At 33.8% G+C, this 27821-nt stretch overlaps 2 protein-coding genes across 16 annotated transcripts in view; one reads left to right on the top strand and one right to left on the bottom strand.

Annotated features, from left to right (window-relative positions):
• ARL13B (ADP ribosylation factor like GTPase 13B) overlaps positions 1 to 27821 on the bottom strand; it is a 77633-nt gene that overhangs the window by 3031 nt on the left and 46781 nt on the right. For 7 of the 13 annotated variants that reach the window (XM_055260646.2, XM_055260654.2, XM_055260643.2 and 4 more), the window contains 7 exons: positions 19073 to 19178; positions 17741 to 17943; positions 14531 to 14639; positions 11004 to 11229; positions 7851 to 7967; positions 6497 to 6565; positions 2122 to 4219 (listed from right to left, as the gene is read on the bottom strand). In XM_055260646.2, the coding sequence (XP_055116621.1) occupies positions 4143 to 4219; positions 6497 to 6565; positions 7851 to 7967; positions 11004 to 11229; positions 14531 to 14639; positions 17741 to 17943; positions 19073 to 19178 (907 nt within the window). In that variant the 3' untranslated portion in view covers positions 2122 to 4142. Of the gene's footprint in view, positions 1 to 258; positions 1262 to 1813; positions 4220 to 6496; positions 6566 to 7850; positions 7968 to 11003; positions 11230 to 14530; positions 14640 to 17740; positions 17944 to 19072; positions 19179 to 27821 lie in introns of those variants that run through there. The other 6 variants (XM_063630554.1, XM_063630553.1, XM_055260647.2 and 3 more) reach the window with 4 other exon arrangements.
• The window catches only part of STX19 (syntaxin 19), a 45938-nt gene that overhangs the window by 5546 nt on the left and 12571 nt on the right, over positions 1 to 27821 (top strand). The window contains exons 3-4 of one of the 3 annotated variants that reach the window (XM_063630557.1): positions 9197 to 9312; positions 26324 to 26376. The exons of the other annotated variants lie outside the window; for them this stretch is intronic. The gene's annotated coding sequence lies outside the window, so the exon portion shown is untranslated. The remainder of the gene's footprint in view (positions 1 to 9196; positions 9313 to 26323; positions 26377 to 27821) is intronic. 3 annotated transcript variants of the gene reach the window in all.

Below are 27821 nucleotides of genomic sequence, written 5' to 3'. Positions count from 1 at the left end.
AACATGAATCACATTAGTTTGTTTTTTGTGCTTTTTTAAATGTTAGTGTTAAAGAACCAAGCAGCTTAATAAGGACATACCTCTAGGCAGGAAACAAATTTTTACATACCTAAGCAATTTTATTGTAAGGTCAGTTGATCTAAGAAGTATTTCAGAGTAGTTTATGCAATAACTCCTAAACTATGTTTTATGAATTTTCATATTTATGTAAAACATGTGTCAAAACCCTTCATGTTCATATAGAGGTTTATTTTGTCAAAAAGGTAAGGACAGGCTTTGTAGTAAAACCATATGACATCAAGAGAGCACTGAGCTCCTTAAAATATATGGCAGAAAAACACAACAGGAAAACACAACAGGAAACCTGTGATCAATGCTACAGAACATAGCATAGTTATAGGCAATCTTAGGCTTAAACATCAGGTGAGATTCTCATTTTACTAAAATTCAGGGCTCCAATGTGGTCTGTACAAACTCCAGCAGACAATCCACTGTGTCTAGGAAGTAAATATAATGACTTTTATTTTTATTAAGCTTTATGTAGTCTTTTAAAATTTCTTTTTTTAGGGAAGTGTATTTAAGATGTACATAGTGCAGTAGAACAAGTATGTTAACTGTTATGGGCTGAAATTTGTCCCCCCAAAATTCACGTTGATGCCTTAACCCCCAGTACCTCAGAATGTGACTATATTTGGAGATGGGCCTTTAAAAAGTTAAGTTATAGGAAGTCAGAAAAAGAGGAAAATCGAACACACAGAGACAGTGGGGGTGGGTGGGCAGTGGAGAAAAAAGGCCATGTGGGGACACAAGACAGTGTCTATCTATCAGGCAAGGAGGGGCCTCAGGAGAAAGCAAACCCACCAACTTGCTCTCAGACTATCAGGCCCCAGAACTGAGAAAATAAATTTCTCGGTTGGTTAAGCAACTTGTTTAATAAAGTTGTTTAAGCAACTTGTCTGTGATACTTTGTTATGGCCACCCTAGCAAACTAATACAATAACATAAACATCAATGTATATTTAAAATGTTTTCTGATAGAAGATATTATGATAAAAACTTGGAAACCACTGATCCACTTACCTAGGTTGTAAATGATTTCCTCATCCACACACAGAAGGAACTGACAACTTATGCCCTCAACAAGCAAATGAACTTTTTTCCTATTTTCCATTTAATTATAAGCTGATCTCTCATTGAAGGAAGTTCATTTCTGGCTTTTTTTTTTTTCCCCCTCAAAAAACAGGTATCTATTATTCTGTTTCTGTAAAGATAAAGGATTATTGCTATTTTGATAACCTATGCCATGCTTAATTGAAAATTTTAAAATATTTGAATTTGTTCTTTGGATCAGTTGGAATATATTTCCTGGTAAGTTAATAAACCATTATTAGCAGAATCTCAGTTGCAAAGCATATTCCACTTAGCAAAAAAATTTACTAAGTGAAGCCAAGGATGATAAAGTTTATAAGCTACAGCTTTATATGTATAAACAATTTAGCTTGTGAATAGCTTTTGCTACCTAGAAGCATTTGATTTCTTTAGTTGTATTGTATAAGTGAACTGCTCCAGGCTGTTCACAGGTTTTACATATTAAGGGAATTCTCGTTTTCATCTGGCATTTATAAAAGCACTTAATTTTAAACTTGCAGAAAACATGGTACTTAAATAATTTATACAATATTATAAATTTGCCTCCCTCACTACAAAAGTAAGCCAACATTTCTTTCTAGTGTGTTTCTATGCATAGTTTTATATTTGAAGTCAGTTACATACAATATCATGTATACCACAAAATATGCATTTTACACATAAAGGCACATAAGAGCATCTTTTAAGTAAATAAAAACATTATCTGTTGACCAATAGCTTTAACACAAGACAGACATCAAATCCTCTAACATCATATGGTGAAATGCTATTTGTAGCTGCATTTAAAATCAAAAATTCTTTCCCACATACATAAAAACTTGCAGAGAGAAAAAAGTTTTGTGTGTAAAGTATCAAAAAAATGCATTATTTTAATCTACTGATTTAAACTGTTTTTCAATAATCCTATTTTAAAATCTTTACCTATTTTATTACCCAAAGGAAATCATTTAACTCTACCAATTGAAAACAGAATGTTGATATAAATTATTTTTATTGTGTGAAAATGTCAAAGTTCAGAATTAAGAATAAAAGTATAACATATAACAAAATAGGCATTTAATTGTTAAAATACACCTGGATTTACAAAACATTTTTTAAAATGTTTTTAAAATGCTTAAGGAATAAAAATTAATTTTTTGAGAGAGCTATATAAAACGTGAATTCTACATTATATTTAATTTCAAAATCATTTATTTTTCTTAAATGAAGCCAGTAGCTACACTATAGTAAACACAGATAGAAAGCACAAATTTTAAAAACACGTATACTCCCAAACGAGATAAATATTAAAAAGATAGCAAAAGTATGAGTTTAGTTTTAAAACTAAGTAAATGTTACAAAAAGCTATGCAATTTTCCCTCTAAAATCCTTTTCAAAGTTTACATTGTCTTTTCGTATTGCTTTTCATCACATTTCAGCCACCTCTCAAATTTAGGTTGTTACGAATTTTAGATCTGAAATCAAATGCTTTTACCTCACTCAGTGTGGTTGGTAAGTCCCATGTACAAACTCCAAGAATATATACAATGTTGACTAGAGTACAGGTGACCTGATTATTAAAGTTCAGTGAGTTAAAAAATGTGAATAAAATCTGATGTTCTGAAGTAAATTTTTTAAAGTAAATAATTATATTAAATGACATAAAATGTACTTAATGTTATCAGATACTAGTATATGTCTGTTGTGTTAGTACAAGTTACCAAAAGCACCAATCTTAACAAGGTGGTATAAAAATCATTCTGTTTATACTATTTTCACTGGATATAAAGGTTTGTTTTCAATTAAATGTAACATTATGAATCTATTATTAAAAATATACATCTAGAAGTCAGTCTAAATGCCAAATACAGAATCTTATGGATGCCATTCTTAAGTGGAACAGAAGTGCTATCATCTTAAATTAGGAAATTATTTTGGAATTATTTATTTATAAAAGTAATTTTGGGCCAAGATTTTTATTCTCATTACTTTAGTACACATGCTGTTTCCCAGTTGTAAAACAGAAGTCTCTGGACCTGCAGTCGGTTTTCCAGTCTTTCTGCCTTTAATTTCATAGTTTAATTTCAAGGCATGAAAGAATTAGAATCACCTAAAAGAGTCACTGCAGCTTCTGATGGAACAAGGGAGTACAGGGAACACCTTGATCTCTGAAAGTGTCTAACCTTTAAAATAGGACTTTACTGAGACTTTTAATAGTATCTCACAGAATGTATTTTGATTAATTTCAAAAACATTTAGGTATAAAAGGTATTTCCAGTCTCATTGAGTACTGTTTTCAAATCATATAATTGTTAGAATAAAGATCTGAGAATCTACTACTTCAAAAATATATTATTTTTACATTAGGTCAAATTACGATGTACACTTAAAAGAACAATGCTATTACAAAACATACCTCAAGCCATATAAATATATCCTGTTTGTATAGTTCGTGTCTAAAAGTAAATCAACTCTATTTTCCAGACATAATTTAAACAAATCATCTATAAAAAAGGTATATAATCAATATCATAGTAATTAAAATTTTTAAAGATTTAAAAAAATATAAAAATAGTTTTAAAATTTTCGTTATAAATTCCTAGAAGTCCTCCTTTTATGTGCATATATCTTACAAAAAATATTTAATATCTAGAAATATAGGCTATTGAACAAATAGTAAAGAAAGTGCTGAGTCCATTGGCTCTTTTGTAAAGTTTTCCTTCAGAAGTATGCTCAGGAGTGGGGATGTATAAACCAGAGTCAACTGTAAATCTTGCTAATTTGGTCCAAATGTTGATTTCATGTACTAGTCATTGTGATTCTTTTATTTTTTTAACCATGAAAAACACAAATAAGTAATTATCAAGTCAGGCCCTTGAGTATTAATCTTCTCACTATAATTGTTATGGTTATCTTGCCCCAGTCATCAATTTACAACATGTTTCTTCTTCTGAGAAAGAAGAATGTCCCAGTTCACCTTGCTGATATTAAGAGAACTCCTCCATACATCTTGTTTATGAGATCACGTCATGAGCATCACTGTTAGGTTGCTGTGGCACAGCCAGGGGAGGCAGTGGCTTCCCATAGAAATCTAAGAAAAGAAAGAAAACCAAATGCACAAAACAGTTATGGTAAATCAAGATTTTTGACACAGTTCATTATTTTTTAGACATTTAGACATTTTAGACATTTCCAAAGAGATAAACTTACAGAATCTTGACATGTCTCTCTAAAACAGATTTCCTTCTCTCTCGTGCATTTTAAATCTTAAGAGATGGCACCAACATTCCATCCTGTTGAGCCAAATTATCTTTTGCCTTCAATCCACACATGCATTAATCATATATTACTTGTTATAATGGTTAAAATATTCCTTCCTTATGTTATACTCTCCAATCCAATTTCCATTCCTTCTTACTTTGACTACTGCAATAGCCCCCAAATTTGGATTCTTACCCCAAATATAGCCACTATCAAGTTTGTACTTTACATTGCAACAAAAAATATTTTTCTAAGCACCAAATATAATGATAGCATTTTCCCTTTTAAAAATAAAAGCATTTCTTTAAAAGTTATACCAAGTTCAGACATCTTACCACATATATGAAGCCTTCACAATCTGGCCCTAAGCCATAACTCCACTTTCAACACTCTCTGTAATTTTATATTTTCTCTTTCTTACCCACTCAATGCACATAAACCTAATCTCCTGTCACTGGCAACTTCATGTTATTCTCCAACTAAACAATATTCTTTCCTACCTCTCTACCTTGAAATAGTCTGTTTCTTCTGCTTACTGACTCTTCTCATTCTTTGAAGACCTTTTTCTAATGCCACTTTCCTTAACTGCTCATGTACACAGTACTCCAACTGTACACCATAGAACTCATTGTCATATATTCTACAGTAAGCTGAAGAATTGTCCTCTCTATATAGTAGAATCCTCACAAAGGCAGAATGTACATCTTATTCATCTTATTATTACCAATGTTTTAACAAACAACAAAATACTTGTATGTTAAATGAGTTCAATAACAGAAAAAATATGTCATATGAAAAATTGGTATTTTTTCTTCATATGTATGTGTGTACATATAAATATACATACTAACATTACCTAGTTTTCTGACAACATAGTGAATATTTATATTGACAATGTATTCTAACGTACGCAAGTTCACTAAGAGTTGTATAATAAAGAAATAAATCTACTGTAGTCAATATAGACATCATGATGTCAAGTCAGTAAACTAAACAGAGATATGAGATTTCACTGAAAAGACCATTTCAGTAATTCTGATGCAGTCTAAGGACAAACTTTTCTGTCTTTAAAGAAAGAAAATCCATGAATTTTCACTAACGATTATCAAGAAATATTTCATTGCTGACCTAAATAGAATTCTGGGGGAAAAAAGCAAATAGCACATTTATATTTATGTACCTTTTAAATAAAAATATTTAAACTGGTTTGATATAATTTCAAATTATATGGTAATGCTTTTCTAAAGATTAAACTTCTGAGTTTTTTCCTAGTAAGTGAAACCAAGTTCTAGACTAGGTAAACACAGAGCCGTCAAAAAAGGAATTGGATGTTCTTAACAAACAAGTTTATTGAACTACATTTATCTATAATTCTTTTGCATTCTAGAAATATTTTACTGAAGGGACCTAGACTGATGGCCTGTAATCAGAACTTCTCCCTGTTTTATAAGGCAGTTCTCTACTTCTCCTAAATATCCTTCCTCTAGTTTTTGCATCCTAGAATTCTAATGCCATAAACTAGCTAGACTATAGCATATGTTATATTCAAAGAGAACTGTTCTCTTAATTCAATAAAAATGTTAGTAACTTTCTACTTAGTCGAACTTTATTAGGTTTACTGATTCGATCTCTGATTTTATAAACTGTGTTGATCTTTACTTCACTTTAATATTCAGCAGCTGGTTGTCTTATTAGGAGTAGAGAGAAAAAATTATGTGCCATTATCATCGAGTATATTGAGCATATACAGGAAACAACAGCTTTTTAACACTTAAGTTATAAATTCTAATGTCTCATAGTTAAATTATTTTAAAACCTTTCCTTTTTATAACTCCTTGTATGAATATATCATGGATAATAAACACAAGCTATGATTCTTTTTACCTCTGTATTCTAAGGTAAACACCAAATTAAATAATACAGATGTAAAGCATACTTAAGAATAAAAAATTAAATAAAATGAAAAAAAGACGTATAATGAAAAAGGATGGCTATGGATTTGACAAGCTTCTAAAACTAAAACATAAGTTTGTTGAAGTTATAAGGTTAAAGAAAAGTGAATGTAACATGTACAGATGATATCTGAAAACCAATCCTTTTGCATTACCATTATGACGTGTTTCACCAAGAGGCTCCAGTTTTGGAAGTCTAGTGACTTTAGGGGTTCCCCAGCCAACTAAAGAAAAAGAAAAACATTTAAAAAACACTGTTAAACAAGGTTTCTTTAGGTCTGTTGAGAGGATCCCTCCCTGGAAAGGAAGTATATGTAACATTCAATGTCAATTCAAATATATTGAATGACAGTATGGAAAGCCAGAAACACATTTTAAATGGCTTCTATATTTTAAAATGTAATTATAGGCTGCTAACATCTGCTTTAACTTTTCAATAACTTTTAATAAAAACTATAAGCACCTTCACCACTATCAAAAACAAACTCATGCTATCATTCTAACTCTAGGCAGAAACTAAGTATTTTCTTAATAAATAGAATACTGGAAATGAGTCTATAAGAGATTCTTAAAATGTTACCAAATAATTTATAAAGCCTTGTAGCAGGGATATAAGGGCACTATAGACATATTTATCTAGTCATTACATATTTACTGACCACCTATAGTAGGTGAGGTGCTAAGCTTAGTGCTGAAAAGTTACAATTATTGTGCAAATTAAGTCCCAGTGTTTTATATGCATTACTCCATTTAATCCTTGTAACAACTTAGGACATGGGTATGTATATTGAAAAAGTATTAGAAAAAATTAATACGTCTTGGTTTCAAATGTTAAGTTTCAGGATGAAAGGTCCAATTTTTTTTTTTGTTTTTTTTCCCCGAGATGGAGTCTCACCCTGTTACCCAGGCTGGAGTGCAATGGAGTGATCTTGGCTCACTGCAACTTCTCCATCCCAGGTTCAAGCGATTCTCCTGCCCCAGCCTCCTGAGTAGCTGGGATTACAGGCACGTGCTACTACACCCAGCTAATTTTTTTTTTTGTATCTTTAGTAGAGACGGGGTTTCACCATGTTGGCCAGGTTGATCTGGAACTCTTGACCTGGTGATCCGCCCGCCTTGGCCTCACAAAGTGCTGGGATTACAGGTGTAAGCCACCACGCCGAGCCAGTCCAATGTTTTAAAAACTCATGTTAGCCATCCATCATGAAACTTAAATTAACGTGGGTACTGATATTTCAAACAGAACTTGAACATATTCTAGGAAATACTGGGTAAAATTTTCTTAATAGTTTTTACTTATTTTTTTCTTTATAAAACATTTTTTTATTCAAAAAAGCAATGGACATTTTTGTTAGCAAATTTTGTCCAAATCAGAGTAAAAGATTCTTCTTCACAAATATACAAGATAATGAATATACAGAATAAAAATGACAAGATTCCTTTTTTCTTTTTTTTCTCTGTTGTTTAAAGCAGCATTTCTAAATTCAGTATCAGTATCAATTTACTCACCAGGAGGAGGGGGTGGGGGTGGTGGTGGACTCTCAGGAGCACAGTCATCTATATTAAGTGGTTCCACCCGGTGGTTCCTTTTCAATCTTAGTTTCTTAGTTTTCTTTTTACCATTAGCTACAAGAATATAAACATGAAACTTCATGTCTTTATGAAAAAGTGCACTTTTATAATAGAAAACAAAGAATACAACAAGAATATTGATATTATTAACAAAAAACATCTTGACTATTTAACTTTGGAAATTGTTACAATAACCAAATGTGTACTTGCATTTACTAAGAATATATTTTTTAAGTGATGGCTTATTGAATGAATGAATGATCAATGAATATGATAAAAAGAGCCAAAATTCTGTATTTTAATTTCTGAGAGGTTTTTCAGAATACAAAAAAATGTCATATGTCACAAATATAATTGTCTAATTGCAAGAGTTTCCATGAAATTCATAATAATCTGAGAAAAGAAGCTATTCATTACTGTGTCACTCAGTATATTTGATTTTTCTCAGTGGGATATGTAGAATGATTCCAGGTATAAATAGTACAAAAATAATCCTTTGAAATGTGACCTAAAAGGCCCTAAACAAATCTAAACATGTTACTTATTTAAAATAACCCCTACAAGGCTATGCATGGCAGCTCACACCTGTAATCCCAGCACTCTGGGAGGCTGAAGTAGGAGGAATGTGTGAGCCCAGGAGTTAAGAGAATAGTCTGGGCAACATAAGGAGACCTCATCTCTATGGGGGAAAAAAACCCCAGCATGGCTTTGTTTTCATGTGCCTGTAGTCCCAACTATACAGGAGGCTGAGGCAGAAGGATTACTTGAGCCCTGGAGTTTGAGGCTGCAGTGAGCGTGATTGTGACACCGCCACCCAGCTTTGGTGACAGAGTGAGAACCTATCTCAAAAAAAAAAAAAAAATCAAATAAATAAATAAGTAAATAAACAAATTACATAACTCCTAAAGAAGGTAGGCCCAATACAATACAAACATGTAACCAAAATCACAGTAGAACTAGCAGAACTGAATGTGTTCTTTCTTTTAAAAATTATTTACATATTTTAACAAACACATGTAAACACTTTAAGGAAATCTATGTTAATGTACAAATTTTAATAAGGTAAATTAGGATGACATAGTAGTTAACTAAATTTAGAACATCAATGTTACTGCAATTTTTTTTCCTTGCTCTCTGCCCAGGCTGGAGTGCAGTGGTGCAATCTTGGCTCACTGCAATCTCCACCTCCCAGGTTCAAGGGATTCTTGTGTCTCAGGCTCCAGAGTAGCTGGGATTGCGGGCATGTGCCACTACACGCTGCTAATTTTTGTATTTTTTTGTAGATATGAGCTTTTGCCATGTTGCACAGACTGGTTTCGAACTCCTGACCAAGTGATCTGCACTCCTTGGCTTCCCAAAGTGCTGGGATTACAGATGTGAGCCACCCTGCCCAGCCAATGTAACTGCAATATTTCAAAATTGCCGTGTGTGTGTGTGTGTGTGTGTGTGTGTGTGTGTGTGTGTATGCAATGTACTTTCTAAATGGGAATTATCTGTAACATAAAATATATACAATATCTGTGAAGCCTACAAAGCAATAAAAAATACAATCACACTTAGAAACAAATTATTATTCTAAATAAATTAGTGTTGTTTGAAACATTTCACTTTATATAAAAACAAATAGGTCTTTGTACAATTAAAGTGGTAAGCCTAACAACTGGAAGAATAGATCCACAAGATGTGGAAGAAAACAACCACCAAATGGTACTTTAGGGTAGGCAGTAGTTCAGGATCACGGAAAAGCACAGGATGTGGATCAGATGATCTGGACTGGGGTCTCAGCTTACACAGACAGATATATGATCTTAAGTTACTCAACCTCTTCAAGTCCCTGGTTTCTTCATTTATATAATGGAACACTATACCCTGGGATTGCTATGTGAAATAACAAAATATTATGTTGAATAATATAGTGCATACAAAGGCATGTTTTAAAGTATAAAATATAATGTTAGTTATTATTATAGTTACATGATTTACTACCTGAGATCTCCCTGTGCTATATTTTCAAATCATTTGCCAAAATCATTTTATTCTTTAACAAGCAGTAGAGAACTATTTAAAAACTTAGTGACCACTGTAATAGGTCTACTTCCTTTTTAACTCTGCTGACAGTTACATGGGTATAAATATGACTGCCCTAACTTCCCAATTGACAAAAAGTGTAACTTTCAAATCTAGTATTTTCATCCAGCAAAATATCCATGTTAGCTAATCTGTATCTCAGGAATTGAAATCTTATTTTCATAAGCCCTGTGATACTATAAAAATTTCTTATAAATAATGAAGCCATATTAATAACTAAAAATGTCAAGGAAGCAACAATTATAGGGCATCTCTCATGTGGCTGACACTACTAGGAGTAGAATTATTTTCTAAGTAACCCTAAAAATCTTGTGAATAAAGACAATGTTTATTTGCATTTTAGAGATGAAGAAACTAAGACTAAAGAATGTTATATAACTTAACGTATACCTAGTAGATAAGAGAGTCAAGATTCTATCCCAAGTTGTCTGATGCCAAATGCAGGCTATATCCCTATGATACCAAAAATCATGAATGTTCTGTTATATAACACAGCCAGTTAGAAAAAGAAAAGCAATTATGAGTTGAAGATTTTTTGTGATATTAAAACAAGAGAAAAATGGCTATTTGACAAGACATTTTAAAAATGTTGTACCGATTATGTTTGCAACCTACAGCAATAGCCAGTCAATAAAGGAAATGATGCTGATGCAGCATTTATGAGCCTTAAAAAACAAACAAAAAACCTTAAGATGTTAAATTTATTCCAAGGATTCTTGAGAGCTATGCTGTATCCCAAATTTATGAAAATAAAATTAAAAATGGAATTTTCTGCTGAAATCCTTATAAGTTACAAAGGACCACAAAGTCATCATGGAAAAACATGTTAGGAACAAACTGGCTGAATAATAAAAGACCTTGAGAAAATCATGGTAAATATGGCATTTGAAGACAGAAAAATATTGAAGTACTCATTTATAAAAACAAACAAAAAATGAGATGAAGTATAAGTTTTATTTATATATACATAAGATAATTACTTTAAATAACTAGATTTATCACCTGATTCCAGTGATGGCTGGTGTGTCTCATCTTCATTCTCTAACTGCTGTGTTAATGCCTCCTTGTAATTTTCTACTAGTCCAAATTCATTATTTTTTTGGCCATTGTCATTAACCTGGCCTTGTGTCTCTATTTGCTCATGCTCCATTTTATGTTTCAGGTGGCAGCCATCACTGTCTTTCTCTGTTTTTTGCTTTTTTTTCTCTCTTTCAAGTTTTCTTTCATTCTAACAAAAAATAAAATACATTATCTTTACTATGATGGTTTTATCTAAGATAGTTTTAAGGGAGAAGAAATCAAATACCTTAACAGCATTCTGTAACTTCAAGGACACTGTGAGACTTCTATTTTAAAAATGATTTCATGAATACATCATTAAAAGATGCTAAGTGCCAAACATTCAGTAAACACAGAAAGTATAACAAAAGAAAACAAATATTACCAGTAATTCCACAATCTAGAGATGACTACTATTTATCTGTATTATTCCGTATATAATCTGTTCAGTATATAATCACTAAGAGATGATTTTCTCTGCCAACTCCCACACATACATACATACGTCATGTACATACATACATCACCCAGAAACATACATAAATGTATGTATCTATATATACTTACGTATTTGTTGTTTAAACAAAAAAGAATTGAAGTTTTTATTGAAGAACATACATTTCTTTCCATGCCAATGAATAGATAAAGTGCTCAGAACAGTGCCTTACACATAGTAATGTTAGATACAATTATTTTCATCAATTATTATTTTGAATGTTTATAGCACACCAATTCTGTATCAATGAACAAAGAACTTATTTCCAATTTTCCACTATTTTAAAAAACAGAATCATCGTAATAGTTTTCTATTTTTTTTAGATTAAATTGCTAATAGTAGAACTGTTGAGTCAGTGGGTAGGCAAATTTAAAAATGTCACATATAGTTACAAACTTCCCTTCAGAAAAAATGAATCAATGAACCTCAGGCAAAGGGTTGGGAGAGTGATTTTTTTCTACATCATATTCAATACCACATATCATGATTGACCTTTTACATCTCTGCCATATTAATACATATTTTTAACTTAGTGTTATTTTCATTTGAGTTTAAGTTAAAATTTTTATTGCTAGCAAAAATGAACTATTATTGACTTATGTTTTTTTTTTTTTTTTTTGAGATGGAGTCTCACTCTGTCGCCCAGGCTGGAGTGCACTGGCGTGATCTCGGCTCACTGCAACCTCCACCTCTCCAGGTTTAAGCAATTCTCTGCCTCAGCCTCCGGAGTAGCTGGGATTATAGGTGCGTGCCACGCCCAGCTAATTTTTTGTATTTTTAGTAGAGACAGGGTTTCACCATCTTGGCCAGGCTGGTCTTGAACTCCAACCACCTCAGCCTTCCAAAGTGCTGGGGTTACAGGTGTGAGCCACGGCGCCTGGCCACTTATTGACATTTTAAATATTTTTTTAGGAAACTGCCTTTGGTAACCCAATGCCCACTTTTCTATTAGATTCTCATTATTTTCATAGTAATTTGTAAGAGTTCTTTTGTGCATACGTGTCACTAGGACTAGTCACAGAGTCACATAAGACTATGCGTTCTATTTTTCACTAGAGTTTATTTCTTTTCATTTTTGCTTTTTAACTTTGTAGAATAGCTCTTTTAAAATTGGGTAACATAAGATCTATCCACCTTTTTCCTTTATGATTTGTGGCTTGATTGTCCTGCTTTGAAATTTTTTCCTCCTCCAAGCACGTATAAAATCTTATTTATATTATCTACTAGTAACTTGAAGACTTTCACTTTTTAAAACGTATTTAAGTTTTTGATACTTTTGGAATTTAACTGGGTATACAATATTCAGTAATTTTCCTTTTTCTAAATGGTTATTAAGTTGTTCTATTATTCTTTTCTCTCAGATTTGAAATGTTATCTTTATCTTGTACTAAAATGCTCATACATAAATAAGTTTATTACTATTCGTTCCATTGATCTGTCTGTCTCTTCTGGAACCAATACCTTCCAATATCTCACCATTTTAATTATCTGCGGTAATAATAAAAAAAAGTTAGGTGCTTCTGTACCAAGAAACATGCTAAAAAAGTTTTGTGGGGAAAAAAAGAGAAAATCTGTATGGTTAAAAAAAAAAAAAACTATGGCTAATTTGCTTTTATTTCTTTACTGGCCATCTTCTTGAAATTATTATAGTTTCAAAGCATAAGTGTACTTTCCCCATGCCACTTATTAATTTGGGAACTTTCTATATGGGATATATACTATGTCGTACACCACTATTATTAACTTCTATACATTGTGGGAAATATGGTGCTGGGAGAAGCACTAGAGCCTTCTACATAATTTATACCCATGGTACTATAAAATAATTAGCCATTATTTATAAAGCAAGCCTTATTATACACAGAGAATAATTGTTGTTTCAAAGTAAAAAGTACAACTTGACCTCTTCTCTCTCAATATTTTTAAAAGAACATAAAACAAAACTTGACAAATACAATATCTGATTGCATGGAGACAAAACAATAGCTCATGCTATTAAGATGGCCTTACTATAATTAGAAAAGCACATATTTAGGGTGAATGCAATGAGGTTAATGAAAGATTGAATACAATTAAACCTCCTGGTATCCAAGCAACTTAAAAACAAATGTCTCATATTACCAACTATTTTGCAAAATAAAACAATACCAAAACTATCCAATCATCTTCTTACCGCGGAGCTGCCTCCCTCCTCAGTAGCAGCCCCAAGGAAGTTTAAAAAATCATCCACCTTTCCAGATGAACACCTGTGTGGAACGAGGTAGTGACAGGGGAAGGCGAATGGGGAATATACAGGCAGGACCAGGAAGTCAGCCTAAGGTTTAGGAAGCAATGCCTCAGAAGAGGCATCGCTGCTGCCAGCCATAAAAGCAGAGCCAATGCAAACTCTGGACACGAGCAGAAAATGAAAACAAAGACACAGATACACAGACGTGCACACACACAATCCCTTAACTTCTTCATAATAAAAATCTACAAATTAATGTTGGTAAAATTTCTGATTTAAAATGGAAATAAATGATATTCAGATATAGGAGAATTTATTGCAGTTTCAAACATCCTTAAGTATCCTGGAAAAATAGAAAATTGTTTATGTACCCTAATGCATTCTAAGTAAATATTGCAGATGGACAGTAACAGCAATACAGAAACACAGAAAATATAAATAAGAGTAAATATGTTATTACTACATGAAATAAATGACAAAATAGATTTGTCAACACAGCAACTATAATAATTGCTACAGTCAACTTTTATTTATTGTTACTTAATTCTGAAGTCATATTCCCCCTTTTACACTGGATTCAAAGGTAATTTAAGAGTAAGAAAAAGCAGTAAACCTTTAATCAGTCTCTCATGTTTAATTTCTTATAGAAATAATCTCTCTGAAGAAACACTTCTGTTTCCCTGCCTCCTTTCCCAAGTTCCAACTTATAACTTAAGATACAAAAATTACATTTGCCATCATTCATACCTCAATGATTACAGATGCTATTGGCTGGAAAGGATTCGTTGGTTCTGGGTCCAGTTCAGCCAGACCACTGGTTCCATCGAGTTCAGCCTGCTCCTGTTCATTTTGTTTTCTATTGTTTGAGGAAAAATAATTGAAATTTCCTTTGAGAAAGTGCTGAACCATGTTAAAGAAAACTGCAATAGGTATAAGGCTATTACATGTAGTAATTTAAACATCTGGACATGGTTTTAAATTACTGAGAACATTTCAAAAATCCTTATGCAGGTAAGAGGCTGCTTCCCCCCATGTAAAGACTAATCATTTCAATTAAAAAAAATGCTGATAAAAATGACATTTCATATGACTGACTTCTTAATAGCAACAGTGCAATTATTCTTCCATGTGCCAAGGGTATTACTGATCAACTTATTAATTACCCTCCAAAATCAATGCTGTCCTCTTTACTGGTGTTAACAAATAGTAATTATTCTTTTTTTTTTTTTTTTTTTGAGACGGAGTCTCGCACTCTCGCCCAGGCTGGAGTGTGGTGGCACCATCTCGGCTCACTGCAAGCTCTGCCTCCTGGGTTCACGCCATTCTCCTGCCTCAGCCTCCCGAGTAGCTGGGACTACAGGCACCCGCCACCAGGCCCGGCTAATTTTTTGTATTTTTAGTAGAGACGGGGTTTCACCCTATTAGCCAGAATGGTCTCGATCTCCTGACCTTGTGATCCGCCCACCTCTGCCTCCCAAAGTGCTGGGATTACAGGTGTGAGCCACCGCACCCAGCCAAATAGTAATTATTCTTATTAACTCTTTTATTAGGGGCTAAGTCATCTCTTATAAAACTAGGAAAACGTTCCTTCAATTCAACCTATGTTTTTATTTCTGCATAAACATGTTTCTTGTTTAGTATAAAAGAATAAGAGACTAGAATATCTACAGATTGATTCTCTAGAAGTATATGACAGAGTAGTAATATATTTTATCAAGTTGCATATCATATTTGAACTAGATAATAACTTCCATAATAGTGTTGAGTGGCTATAAAAATAAGTTACCATATGTATCATTCAGATTAAATAAGTATTTCCATATTAGTTACCACTGAACATCTACTATCTCTGTGATTTATAGTAATGTTGTTCTATACATGATGAGTAATGTTATTAAGATGAGCAGCTGGCTGGGTGCGGTTGTTCACGCCTGTAATCCCAGCATTTTGGAGGCCGAGGCGGGTGGATCACGAGGTCAGGAGTTTGAGACCGGCCTAATCAACATGGTGAATACTGAAAATACAAAATTAGCCGGGTATGGTGGTGCATGCCTGTTATCCCCATTACTTGGGAGGCTGAGGCAGGAGAATTGCTTGAACCTGGGAGACGGAGGTTGCAGTGGGCCGAGACTGCGCCATTGCACTACAGCCTGGACAACAAGAGCAAAATTCCGCCTCAAAAAAAAAAAAAAAAAAAAAAGATGAGCAGCCAAAGACCAAAAAAAAAAAAAAAAGAAAGAAACACAAGTATTGTGGATCTTTAACTGGACTGTAAGTACGGTATAGTAATGTAAATGTTCATTACCATAATATTTACTAGCTGTGTTCTAGATGGAAATACATATCCTTTTATTATGAACCTAGGAAGCCAAGATTTGGAGATTTGCAATTTACTACTTCTGTGACTTTGGACCTGGATCTTTTGAGCCTTAGCTTTCCCACAAATGTGAATAAAAATAACCACTTCATAGAGCTGTATCAAGGGTCAGATAAAGTAATATATGTGAGAACACTCTGTGAATGAACTTTCTCATAGGATAGTCATTGTTATTATGTTATTTATTAGTAAGCAACTTCAGGAATACAGTATTAATATATTATTTTTACTTGGCATGTTTTACTGTTTTTCAAAAACACTAGAAATGACTATCTGAACCAATTAGATTGGATTTAGCGAAGTAAAAAGGTTGTTTTTAATCACCCGTCTCCGAATGTCAATTTACTTTTAATTATGGAGTACTGGCTCAACAGGAGAGGTCTCCTCAAGAGGAGAGGTCTCAGACCACAACTGGCATGGATAAAGAGAAAGAAAGAAAGGGTAAGGAGTATTGGAAGAGCCTGCCATAACATGATCTAGAATATCATTATGGAAAAGGCAAAAACATTTAAAAAGTTACTAACATTAGATTTCTTTTATGCAACTCAATTTTTTTGTTGCTTCTGTCTTTATTTTCTTAGTGGAGAAAAAGGAGTTTTCACATAAGTATGGCCATATATTTAATTTTTATAAATATTATATATAAAAGGTATACTTACATGCATGATTGGTTGTACTGAGTTTTATATGATAAAAATACATACTAAGAAAAAAAGATTCTCACAGGAACTAAAACCCTTTGTCAACAGCTGCCAAAATCATTCACTCTAATCTGTCTTTTATATAAAGAGATCCCTAGATGAAAGACATGCTCATATTATTGAGCACTTGGGGATAGACAGTCATTTCTATAATATTTCTCTAAGTCCTATTGATGAATTAAATGAAAAATACCAGTTATCAGAGGATTTCCTTCACAGTATAAGGAAGTACCTCATAATGGGGTCACCAAGGGTAGTGGGTTCTTGCCCACTGGGCTACAACTATGTTAAACTACATAGAAGGCCAGATGGAAGGCAACTATGGATCAGATTTTGCTTGAGTTGAATTATTCTCTAGCAGCTCACCTTCTATCCTTGCTGAAACTAAAAAGGTTCCTCAGTCTCAACGTTATTGACATATTAAGCCTGATAATTCTTTGTTGTGGGAGACTGTCCTGTGTGTCATAGGATGTTTAGCTGCATCCCTGGCCTCTACCCAATAGATTCCAAGTAGTACACCACTCCTCCCCCTAGTGGTGAAAACTAAAAATGTCTCCAGACACTGCCAAATGTTAAAAACTACCCTGTGCATTGAGAACCACTGCACTAAGGTACCCATAAGCAATCAGAGACAAAAATTTAAAACTCTAGAAGACAATGGCTACATAACGAGTAAATTTTACTATACAACCACCAGAAAAATTAGAAATCTATCACTCAAACTTGTATAGAAAAAGATCCATAGAAATACAAAATTTACCTAGTGTCTTCCTTCATATAGAAAGAAGAAACTGAAAAGATAAAACTAACAACTGATTCATAAAACTGTTATGTTTTTGATTCTTCAAATGCACTGTGGTGCAAAATTAATCTACTTACCTTTCTTCTCGTAATTTTCGCACTCGTTCAGCTCTTTCCTGTTTCTCTTGTTCCTCAAGAGCACGCTGCTCTGTTGTCTCTTTTTGGATGCGTTCATTTAAGGCATCAAAGTCTCTTGCAATAACATGTAGCAGCCAGTAAAGGCCTTTTTTAATGGACTTGTCAATTTTCTTTCCATACCCCGAGACTGCTGAACATGGTTCCTAAAACAGAAATTTATTTGACTAAAAGATTAAAAGGTCTCCACACAAATCTATTCATAAACCATTAAGTATAATTAATGGCAAATCAAAATTAAGCCATTTAAGTTAATGATATGAAGCATCTGCTTATTTAACTTCCAAAACATAGCATTGCAATGATTAACATCAGTATATAGAACTTAAAATATTTTACAGATATCTGTATGCTATGTGAGATATTATAAAGAAGGTGACAGTGCCACTTATAATATTAGAAGAAAAAATTTAATTGCCATAAAAAGACACCTCTGTTGATTAAAAATGCCAGGAAGTTTTAATTCCTTATACTAAAATCTACAGTGGTAAACATCCATAAGATTGACAGCCTAATGTTTTTTGAAACCAAAATAAATTATTAAATCCACTGTTGATCTTCCTTAAGACTTTATGACATCTCTCCTGATATGATTTATCTTTTCTTCTTTTGTTTTTTAGAGACAGTGTCTCATTCTGTTGGCCAGGCTAGAGTGCAGTGGCTGAATTAGAACTCACTGCAGCCTCAACCTCTCAGGGTCCAGTGGTCTTCCCACCTCAGCCCCCTCAAGCAGCTGGGACTACAGATACACACCACCACACCCAGCTAGTTTTTGTATTTTTTGTAGAGCTAGGGTCTCACTATGTTGCCCAGGTTGGTCTCAAACTCCTGGGCTCAAGCAATCTGCCCCCTTCAACCTCCCAAAGTGCTGGGATTACAGGCATGAGCCACCATGCCCAGCAAAATAATTTTTCAAAATTCATTATGAATCTCTCATATGTTTAAATTTTGTATTTACACTTTTCTTTCCCATTTTACAAATTTCATGCCAGATGTGTTGGCATAAAGCACAGACGCTATCAGCAATATCTTAAAACACAATTGTGAAGCTCCTTGAAATCATGGAAAGATAGTTCATGGAAATAACAATGAAATAGACAACAAATATTACGGTATTAAGTTATATCAACAGAAAAGTGGGAGTGTGATTTCACAGGTTACAAAAAATTCTTTGAAAACATTGCCTTTTAATTGCTATCACTTTTATAAAAACCAAGTTATACTGAACCTATTTGAAAGGACACAAAATTAAAATTAAAAAAAAAAAAACCTTACTATCTGACACAGGCACTTGTGCTTATTGACCAATTTTTCCAGAGATAGACATTCAATGACATCAGCTTCTCCTAAAGCTCCTTCTTTATCTTGTTTATTTGCCAACCTGAAAGATAAATAAAGTACTTTTATACAGCATATATATAATTGGATGGAAACTTAAAGATATTTTGACCACATTCTTTTTTTTTGTTTTTTTTTGAGACTGAGTCTGGCTCTGTTTTCCAGGCTGGAGTACAGTGGTGCAATCTCAGCTCACTGCAACCTCCGCCTCCCAGGTTCAAGTGACTCTCCTGCCTCAGCCTCCAGAGTAGCTGGGACTACAGGTGTGTGCCACCACGCATGGCTAATTTTCTGTATTTTTAGTAGAGACTGGGTTTCGCCATGTTGGCCAGGCTGGTCTTGAACTCCTGACCTCAAGTGATCTGCCAGCCTCAGCCTCTCAAAGTGCTGGGATTACAGACATCAGCCACCATGCCTGGCCTGACCACATTCTTGATTCCCAAGTTTTAAATGTACTGATTACAGAACACACTAGTATCTTAAAATGTTGTAGCATCAATTTTGTCATTTTTCCTTTATTTATTATTGCTAAAATAGTTTTTAAGTACTGGCCTATATAAGGAAAATCAAATAAAGTGTCAAGAAAACATAAACAAGAGATCAATATGCCAACAAAACAGAAAAAGAACAGGACTAATTTCCACAGGTCACATCCATAAATTATATTCTTATCTTCGTAAAATACAAACTGTAATGTTTTAAATGCCCAAATATTCATTCTGAATTTGTAATATTTGAGCTCATCTACAATTCTAATGTGTGAATGTGTCCACATAAATGTGCAATTTACTGAAAACCCAAGGCCACTTCTTTTTTTTTTTTTTGAGATGGAGTCTCGCTCTGTCGCCCAGGCTGGAGTGCAGTGGCACAATCTCGGCTCACTGCAAGCTCCGCCTCCCGGGTTCACGCCATTCTCCTGCCTCAGCCTCTCCAAGTAGCTGGGACTACAGACGCCCGCCACCACGCCCGGCTAATTTTTTGTATTTTTAGTAGAGACGGGGTTTCACCGTGGTCTGGATCTCCTGACCTCGTGATCTGCCCGCCTCGACCTCCCAAAGTGCTGGGATTACAAGCGTGAGCCACTGCGCCCGGTGGCCACTTCTAATATATTTGGCAAAGCACTGGGAATTAAAAAAAAAAAAAAATTGTACTCAATTAGAGACAAACTAGACACCAACAAGATGAAAAACCAATATATTCTACAGAAAAACAGGATTTACCACACTATACCACTATTTAATTATATAACATAGATTTAAAAGTTTAATAAAATACTGCCTTGCTCAAAGTTTGACAGACTTTTTATTAAAAAAAAAAATTAAGTACATAGACTAAGAAATCTAACGAACCCCTCCTACCTATCTTTAAAAATTATCAAAACTGTGTCATTCTTGCTTATCTACATATCTTCTTTTTTTTGTATTTCCCAAGTTACCATTAAAATCTACATACCTTCTATTTTGCTGCCTGAGTCACATTACTTCACCCAGATATTAAAACATCATTACCATGATACCACTATCACACCTAACAAAATTAACAGTGAGTCTTCAATATTACTCGATTTACTCAATATTCTCCAATAGCATTTTACAAGTGTTATGTTTAAATTCAGGTCCAATATACGTTACTTATCACTTAACTCTTTTTGAATCTATATTACACCTGCCCTCCCCGCTACCACCCCCACGACTCTTTTCCTCCCATGACATTTGTAATTTTTCTTTAGAATTCCCATGTTTGGGATTTGGCTAATATCTTCCTTATACACTTATTTAACATACCTATCCTATATTTCCCATATCTGGTGGTAAGAAGCTGGATGAGTTTCAGATGAAATCTTTTTGGCAAGCATACTTCGTAGGTGGTGCTTGTATTTAGGGAGGCATATATCACTTTTATATAATGTCCCATTTTAGTGGATTTACTAATGGATTTACATTTAGCCTGATCCATCCAAAATAAAGTTCCTCATTAATCTTTCACTTAACGATTTTAGCAGCCATTGATGACCTTTACTTAATTCTATTATTTTACCAAAGTTTATGAAACAGTAACTTTTCTAGTTTCATATTCCTTCTGCATTTACTAGCAGGATTCTTGCTAAAAATAAGCTTTCACCAACTACTTGGTGCCTCTTAAAATTCACAAAGTCAAGATAAATGTTTGATCCTTTGACTTTATTTCCTAATTTTCAAAATAATGAATTGATGGCGTAGCAACCTCCGAAGGTGATCAGGTTGATTTAAAAAAAATCCTATAAATTTAAGGATTACGAGTGCAGTTTTGTTATGAAAATGCATTGCATAGTGGTGATATATTGCATAGTGGTGAGGTCTGGGCTTTCAGTGTAACCACAAGCTTAATAATGTGCATTGCAGACATTAATTTCTCATCTCTAACTCCCCTTCCACCCTCCCACCTGTCCAAGTCTCCAATGTCTATTAATCCACACTCCATGTCAATGTGTACACATTACTTAACTTCCCTTATAAATGAGAACATGCTAGATTTGACTGTTTCTGAATTATTTCACTTTAAAAAATGACCTCCAGCTCCATCCACATTGCTGGAAAAAACATGCTTTTTTAAATAGTTGAATAGTATTCCACTGTATGTATATACAAAACACACACACAAACATTTGCTTTCATCATCCATTGAAGGACATTTAGGTTGACTCCCTATCTTTGCTACTGTGAATAATGCCGTGATAAACATCTGAGTTCAGATATCTTTTCTTGTATAATGATTTCTTTTCCTTTGGATAGGTGCCCAGTAGTGAGGCTGCTAGACTGAATGGTAGTTCTTTTTTTAGGTCTTTAAGAAATCTCCATACTGGCCGGGCACGGTGGCTTACGCCTGTAATCCCAGCACTTTGGGAGGCCGAGGCGGGCGGATCACAAGGTCAGGAGATCGAGACCATCCTGGCTAACACGGTGAAACCTCGTCTCTACTAAAAATACAAAAAACTAGCCAGGGGTGATGGCAGGCGCCTGTAGTCCCAGCTACTCGGGAGGCTGAGGCAGGAGAATGGCATGAACCCGGGAGGCGGAGCTTGCAGTGAGCCGAGATTGCGCCACTGCACTTCAGCCTGGGCGACAGAGCGAGACTCCGTCTCAAAAGAAAAAAAAAAAAAGAAATCTCCATACTGTTTTCCATAGTGATTGTACTAATTTACATTCCAATAGTGTATAAGCATTCCTTTTTCTACACAATCTCGCAAACATCTGTTATGTTTTAACTTTTTAGTAACAGCTAAAAATTCTGACTGGTGTGAGATGGTATTTCATTGTGGTTTTAATCCGCATTTCTCTGATTAGGCATATTGAGCATTTTTTCATATGCCATCTGTATGTCTTCTTTTGAAAAATGACTATTCATGTCTTTTGCACGTTTTTAATGGGGTTGTTTTTTGTTGTTGTTGTTGATTTCCTTGTAAGTTTTGGTTATTAGTCTCCTATAGGATGAAGAGTTTGCAAATATTTTCCCTCATTCTGCAGGCTGTTTGCTCCATTGATTACTTCTTTTGCTGTGCAGAAGTTTTTACTTAATAATTAAGTCCCATTTGTCTATTTCTGGTTTTGTTGCTTTTGCTTTTGAGGTCTTAGTCATGAATTCTTTGCCTAGACCAATGTCCAAAAGAGTTTCATCAAAGTTTTCTTCTAGTATTTTTCAGGTCTTACATTAAGTCTTTAATCCACCCTGAGTTAATTTTTGTATATGGTGAGAGACAGGGTTCCAGTTTCATTCTTCTGCATATGGCAATCCAATTTTCCTAGCATCACTGTACCCATGATCTGGGTTCTCTATTCTTTTCCATTGATCTATTCATCTATTTCTATACCAGTACCATGCTACTTTGGTTACAATAACCTTGTAGTATAATTTAAGGTCAGATAATACGATGCCTCCAGCTTTGTTCTTTTTGGTTAGGACTGCTTTGGCTATTTGGGCTTTTTGGTACTTTTTCTTATTTTGAGAGGCATCATTATGAACTTATGGATTGAAAAATGTATTTGATGTGTTTCAATTTGTTGCAGTTATTATTGCTCTTTTTAAGGCTCAAAGGTACCCATTCTGAGGCAGTGGGAGTCCCCTTCGGGTTGGCTCTTGGACCCTTTTGGTACAACTCCAACAGTCTTTGATAGCTTTATGTTCTACTATGAAACAAGGTTCCAGACTTGCAATTATCCATTTCCCTAAGAAGCCTTGATCTTTTCAGTGGAAAATGGCATTTTAAAGACTAAAACCTAGGAGTTATAGATAAACATTTGCTATTGACTTACTACTGATTCTAGGCCCTTTCAGTGCACAAAGCTAGAAAATAGTTTTATTCTAGAAAAAAAAATCTAATCATGTATTCGTGTTGATGTTTTCATTACAAATCAACTACCAAGTTTTACTTAGCTTCTTAAATCTTGTTTTTGTTTATTTCTTTGAGACAGGGTCTCACTCTGTTGCCCAGGCTTAAGTGCAGAGGTGTGATGACAGCTCACTACAGCCTCTACCTCCCAGGCTCGAGCCATCCTCCCACCTCAGCTTCTCAAGTAGCTGGGACTACAGGCACATACCACTATGCCCAGCTAGTGTTCGAACGTTCTTTTTTAAAAAAATTATTTTAGTAGAGATGGGGTTTCACTATGTTCCCCAGGCTGGTCTCAAACTTCTAGGCTCAAACAATCCTCCTGCCTCAGCCTCCTAAAGTACTGGATTACAGGCATGAGCCACTGTGCCCAGCCTTAGATCTTATTTGTATCTCTTTTTACTTATGCTGAAAACTACAGTTTCTAATGACATTATTTGTTTTATCCAACCATATATAGGAATTTTAACATAATAATATCAATATTATTACTAAATATTAAGACTACTAAGTGCAGGTTAACATATCCTTGTGGTTACATAACTTTGTCTCTACGCTATATCCCACTAGAGATGCAGAGTCAATAACACTGTTTTAAAATTACTTAAAACAATAATTCTCTGTGTGGTTTTGCCATCACCTAGATATATACCTAGGTTCATTTCTTTCTAGGTGCTTTTGCATTTTAGAGATCATTTGTCTATTTGTTTTAAGATTTAATTTCTAAAATATTTACATCGGCCAGACGTGGTGGCTCACACCTGTAATCTTAGCACTTTGGGAGGCCGAGGTGGGTGGATCATTTGTCAGGGGTTCAAGACCAGCTTGGCTAACATGGTGAAACTCTGTCTTTACTAAAAATACAAAAAAAAAAAAAAAAAAAAAAGAGCCAGGCCTGGCGGCGTGCACCCGTAATCCCAGCTACTCGGGAGGCTGAGGCACGAGAATCGCTTGAACCCAGGAGGCAGAGGTTGCAGTGAGCCGAGATCATGCCACTGCACTCCAGGCTGGGTGACAGAGTGAGACCCTGTCTCAAAAAATAAAAATAAAAAAATATTTATATGGTTCTAAATTCAGAACTATAAAAACAAGGTACAATCAGAAGGAACTATTTGCCATCTCTCTGCCTTTTCCTTCCCTTCTCCTATAGGTAACCATTTTCATTCGTGTTTAGTTCATCTTCCCATTATTTCTTTTTGAAAATATAAACAAGTGTACGGAGAAAATGGTATTTTAAGGACCATAATTTGGGCACTGTGAACATTCAATGCTATTGACTGGTGTATGTATTTGTGTATATATACAATATTTATATCTACCCTTCCTTTCTTCCTAAAAGTTAGCATATTATATATATTCTTCTGCAGCATGCTTTTTTTAACTGAACAGTAAAGTTTGAAAGTACCCTGAAGCAGTATAATAAAATCTTCACTATTTTCTATAATTGCAAAATGCTCCCCTTTGAATGTTCCATCATTTATTCAGCCAGTTCTACGCTGAAGGACTTTTGTGTTTCCAGTGTTTTGTTTTTACAAAGAGTGCTATAAAAAGTAGGGGTGTAAAGGAGTCATTTCTTATTTTGAGTACAGATTCCAGGAAGTAGAACTATTAAAACAAAGAATAAATATAAATGTGATTGGCCGGGCGTGGTGGTTCACATCTGTCATCCCAGAACTTTGGGAGGCTGAGGCAGGTGGATCACCTGAGGTCAGGAGTTCGAGACCAGCCTGGCAAACATGGTGAAACTCCATTTCTACAAAAAAATTAGCTGGGCGTGGTGGCAGGCGCCTGTAATCCCAGCTACTCAGAGGGCTCAGGCAGCAGAATTGCTTCAACCCGGGAGGTGGAGGTTGCAGTGAGCCAAGATTGTGCCACTGCACTCCAGCCTGGGCTACAAGAGCAAGACTCCTTCTCAAAAAAATAAAATATATATATGATTTTGATAGATACAGCAATTTCCTTCTTCTTGCCCTCAAATAGTAACAAGTCAGGTAGAAAAAATGGGTCTGAAATTTGGTAGTACAAGAGAAATTTTCATTTTTAATTCTTCCTATAAACATTTCCCTCTGGTATAAATTAATTTTGAGTTGTTATATTGACAAAATAAATGATTTAACATATATTGCTGGATAACTTTAGTTCTATATAAAATTTATTTTAAAATAAAAACAGCAGGCATAATAAAAAATAAAAAAAATTAAAAGTAACGTGGGATGAATGGTTTACAGACATGAGCTCTTTCCTGGATGTTCTCCTTCTGAAATTCTATGATTTTGTGAGCTAAGCTCTTATGGGATTTCCTAAAATAGGACAGATTTCAACCATTTTAAAGTAAATGGAACAAAAAAAGCTTTTACACCAAGCTTCTTTTCATTCCTATTTAATTCTATATTTTTAGCAAGTTTTGATATCTATAGAAAAGAAAGTAACGTTTGTTTAAATACAAATCCATTTTCTTAGAATAATATATTACATATACAATGTAGGACTACATTTGCAGATCCAGTGCCAAATACTCTACGTAGGCAGTTTAACAAGGACTTCCTGTTACCGACTAGCTCCAATGAAAATGATCTTCCTTTAATCTAAAGAATAGGCGTCTGACAGGCAGAACCGGATTCTCCAGGTGTGAAGTAAGCAATCTATTTTCACTTGCTATTAACAACAAAAGTACAACTTTTATCTCTTATTTGACTTCATTAGTTGGCTTTCAATTTACAACATGAAAACTATACAGAAATTAGCCTGTGCCCTATAAGACAGAGATTTAGATAATTTGTTCAAAACATTACATGAGATGATATTCAGATATTCTCTCAAAGGCAGGACTCCAACACCGCAGGTGGAAAACTAACAAAAGGAAGAAGACAGAAAGGTAAATAAATGACTCTTTTCTGTACTTTTTAATATGAGGTATCCATAGACTGAAATCTGTTTATACTGTTACATTTAAAAATCACTCAACAAATAGTGAGGGTTACTTGTTTTGCTAGATTTGCACAGGGGTACCCGTAGCTGATTTGTTCACATATATTACTGACATGCTGACTGGGATCTGGGTATAAAGCTCTTGAAAACAGACTACGATAATAAAAACTTTAGAGGAAAGAAAAAATTTTTAAGTCTTTTAAAAAGTAAGCTCTCATTTAAAAAATACTAGAAAGTCAGATGTAAAAACAAATCTAAAATTATTTCTTTTATAGACAGACTATGAATGTGCTTACTTTAGAGAACATTTTTATATTTAACTCTGAAAAGCAGCTTATCCAAATTTGACACATACGTATAACCTTAAAAATCTGAAATAATTTGCTATAATGGTCTTAATTAATTGCTTCATTGTTGTTTACTAGAATCTTCTAAAATTTAAAAAATGAGAAAATAATCTTGTGAAAGGGCTACCATAAAATATCGAAGTACTCACTAACCTTTATAATATTTCAACTAGTACATTAAAAATACTTGTTATACCATTTAACATAAGTGTTACCATTTAATTGATAGTTTGAAAAATTTAAATCAGCATCATTTAAATACAACATATGTAGATAGGTTAGATACTTTCAACGTTATAATTGTTACTATGTTAGAATTTAATAAATATTCCACTTCAAATCAAAATAATAATGACTTTTATATGTATTTTAAAGGTGGACTTGAAAATTGGCCATGTAATACCTAGAACACATTATCTTCATAGCTATGCAGTTTTAAATGTAATATAAAAATCATTTTATGTATGTCCAGCTTACTTGAATCAGATAAAAGTTCAAAAATTATACGTCATATTTAAACAAAAATGATCTTAATGTTGTTAAGCAAGTTAATTCAATAACTTATTTACACTAAATAAGTAGAAAAAAGCACTGAAAGTTTACATTGCAAAAAAAAAAGTCAGATACTTCAAAATTAGACAATATATGCAATTTGTAATTTTTTTTAGTTTTTAGATACTATTTGGCCCTCACTTTAGTAGCCAAAGAGATTAATATTACAATAAGATCCTCTGCTTTCACTTGCACTAGAAAAATGTGGCAAGTTGACTTCATATACAAAAGCAACAGAATATTCTGTTTTCTCTTGGGTAAAAACTGGTCATATTTCTTGAAATGTTTTATTTAATCATTATAGTAACTATCAAAAGAAATGGCCTACTTTAAAAAAAATCTATAAATACACTAAATATCTATCCCAGGGCATATTTCTTACAGTACAAGGTAATTTTTACTCATGTTTCTGTTTCTAGGGATTTTCAATATCTGTAATAGGGCAGAGAACCTTTTATTTGAGTCGCACCAGTTTACTTTTCTATTTCCCAGA

Source organism: Symphalangus syndactylus, chromosome 21 (genome assembly GCF_028878055.3).
Source record: "Symphalangus syndactylus isolate Jambi chromosome 21, NHGRI_mSymSyn1-v2.1_pri, whole genome shotgun sequence".
NCBI lineage: Eukaryota > Metazoa > Chordata > Mammalia > Primates > Hylobatidae > Symphalangus > Symphalangus syndactylus.
This window is presented reverse-complemented; position numbering and strand designations above follow the sequence as displayed.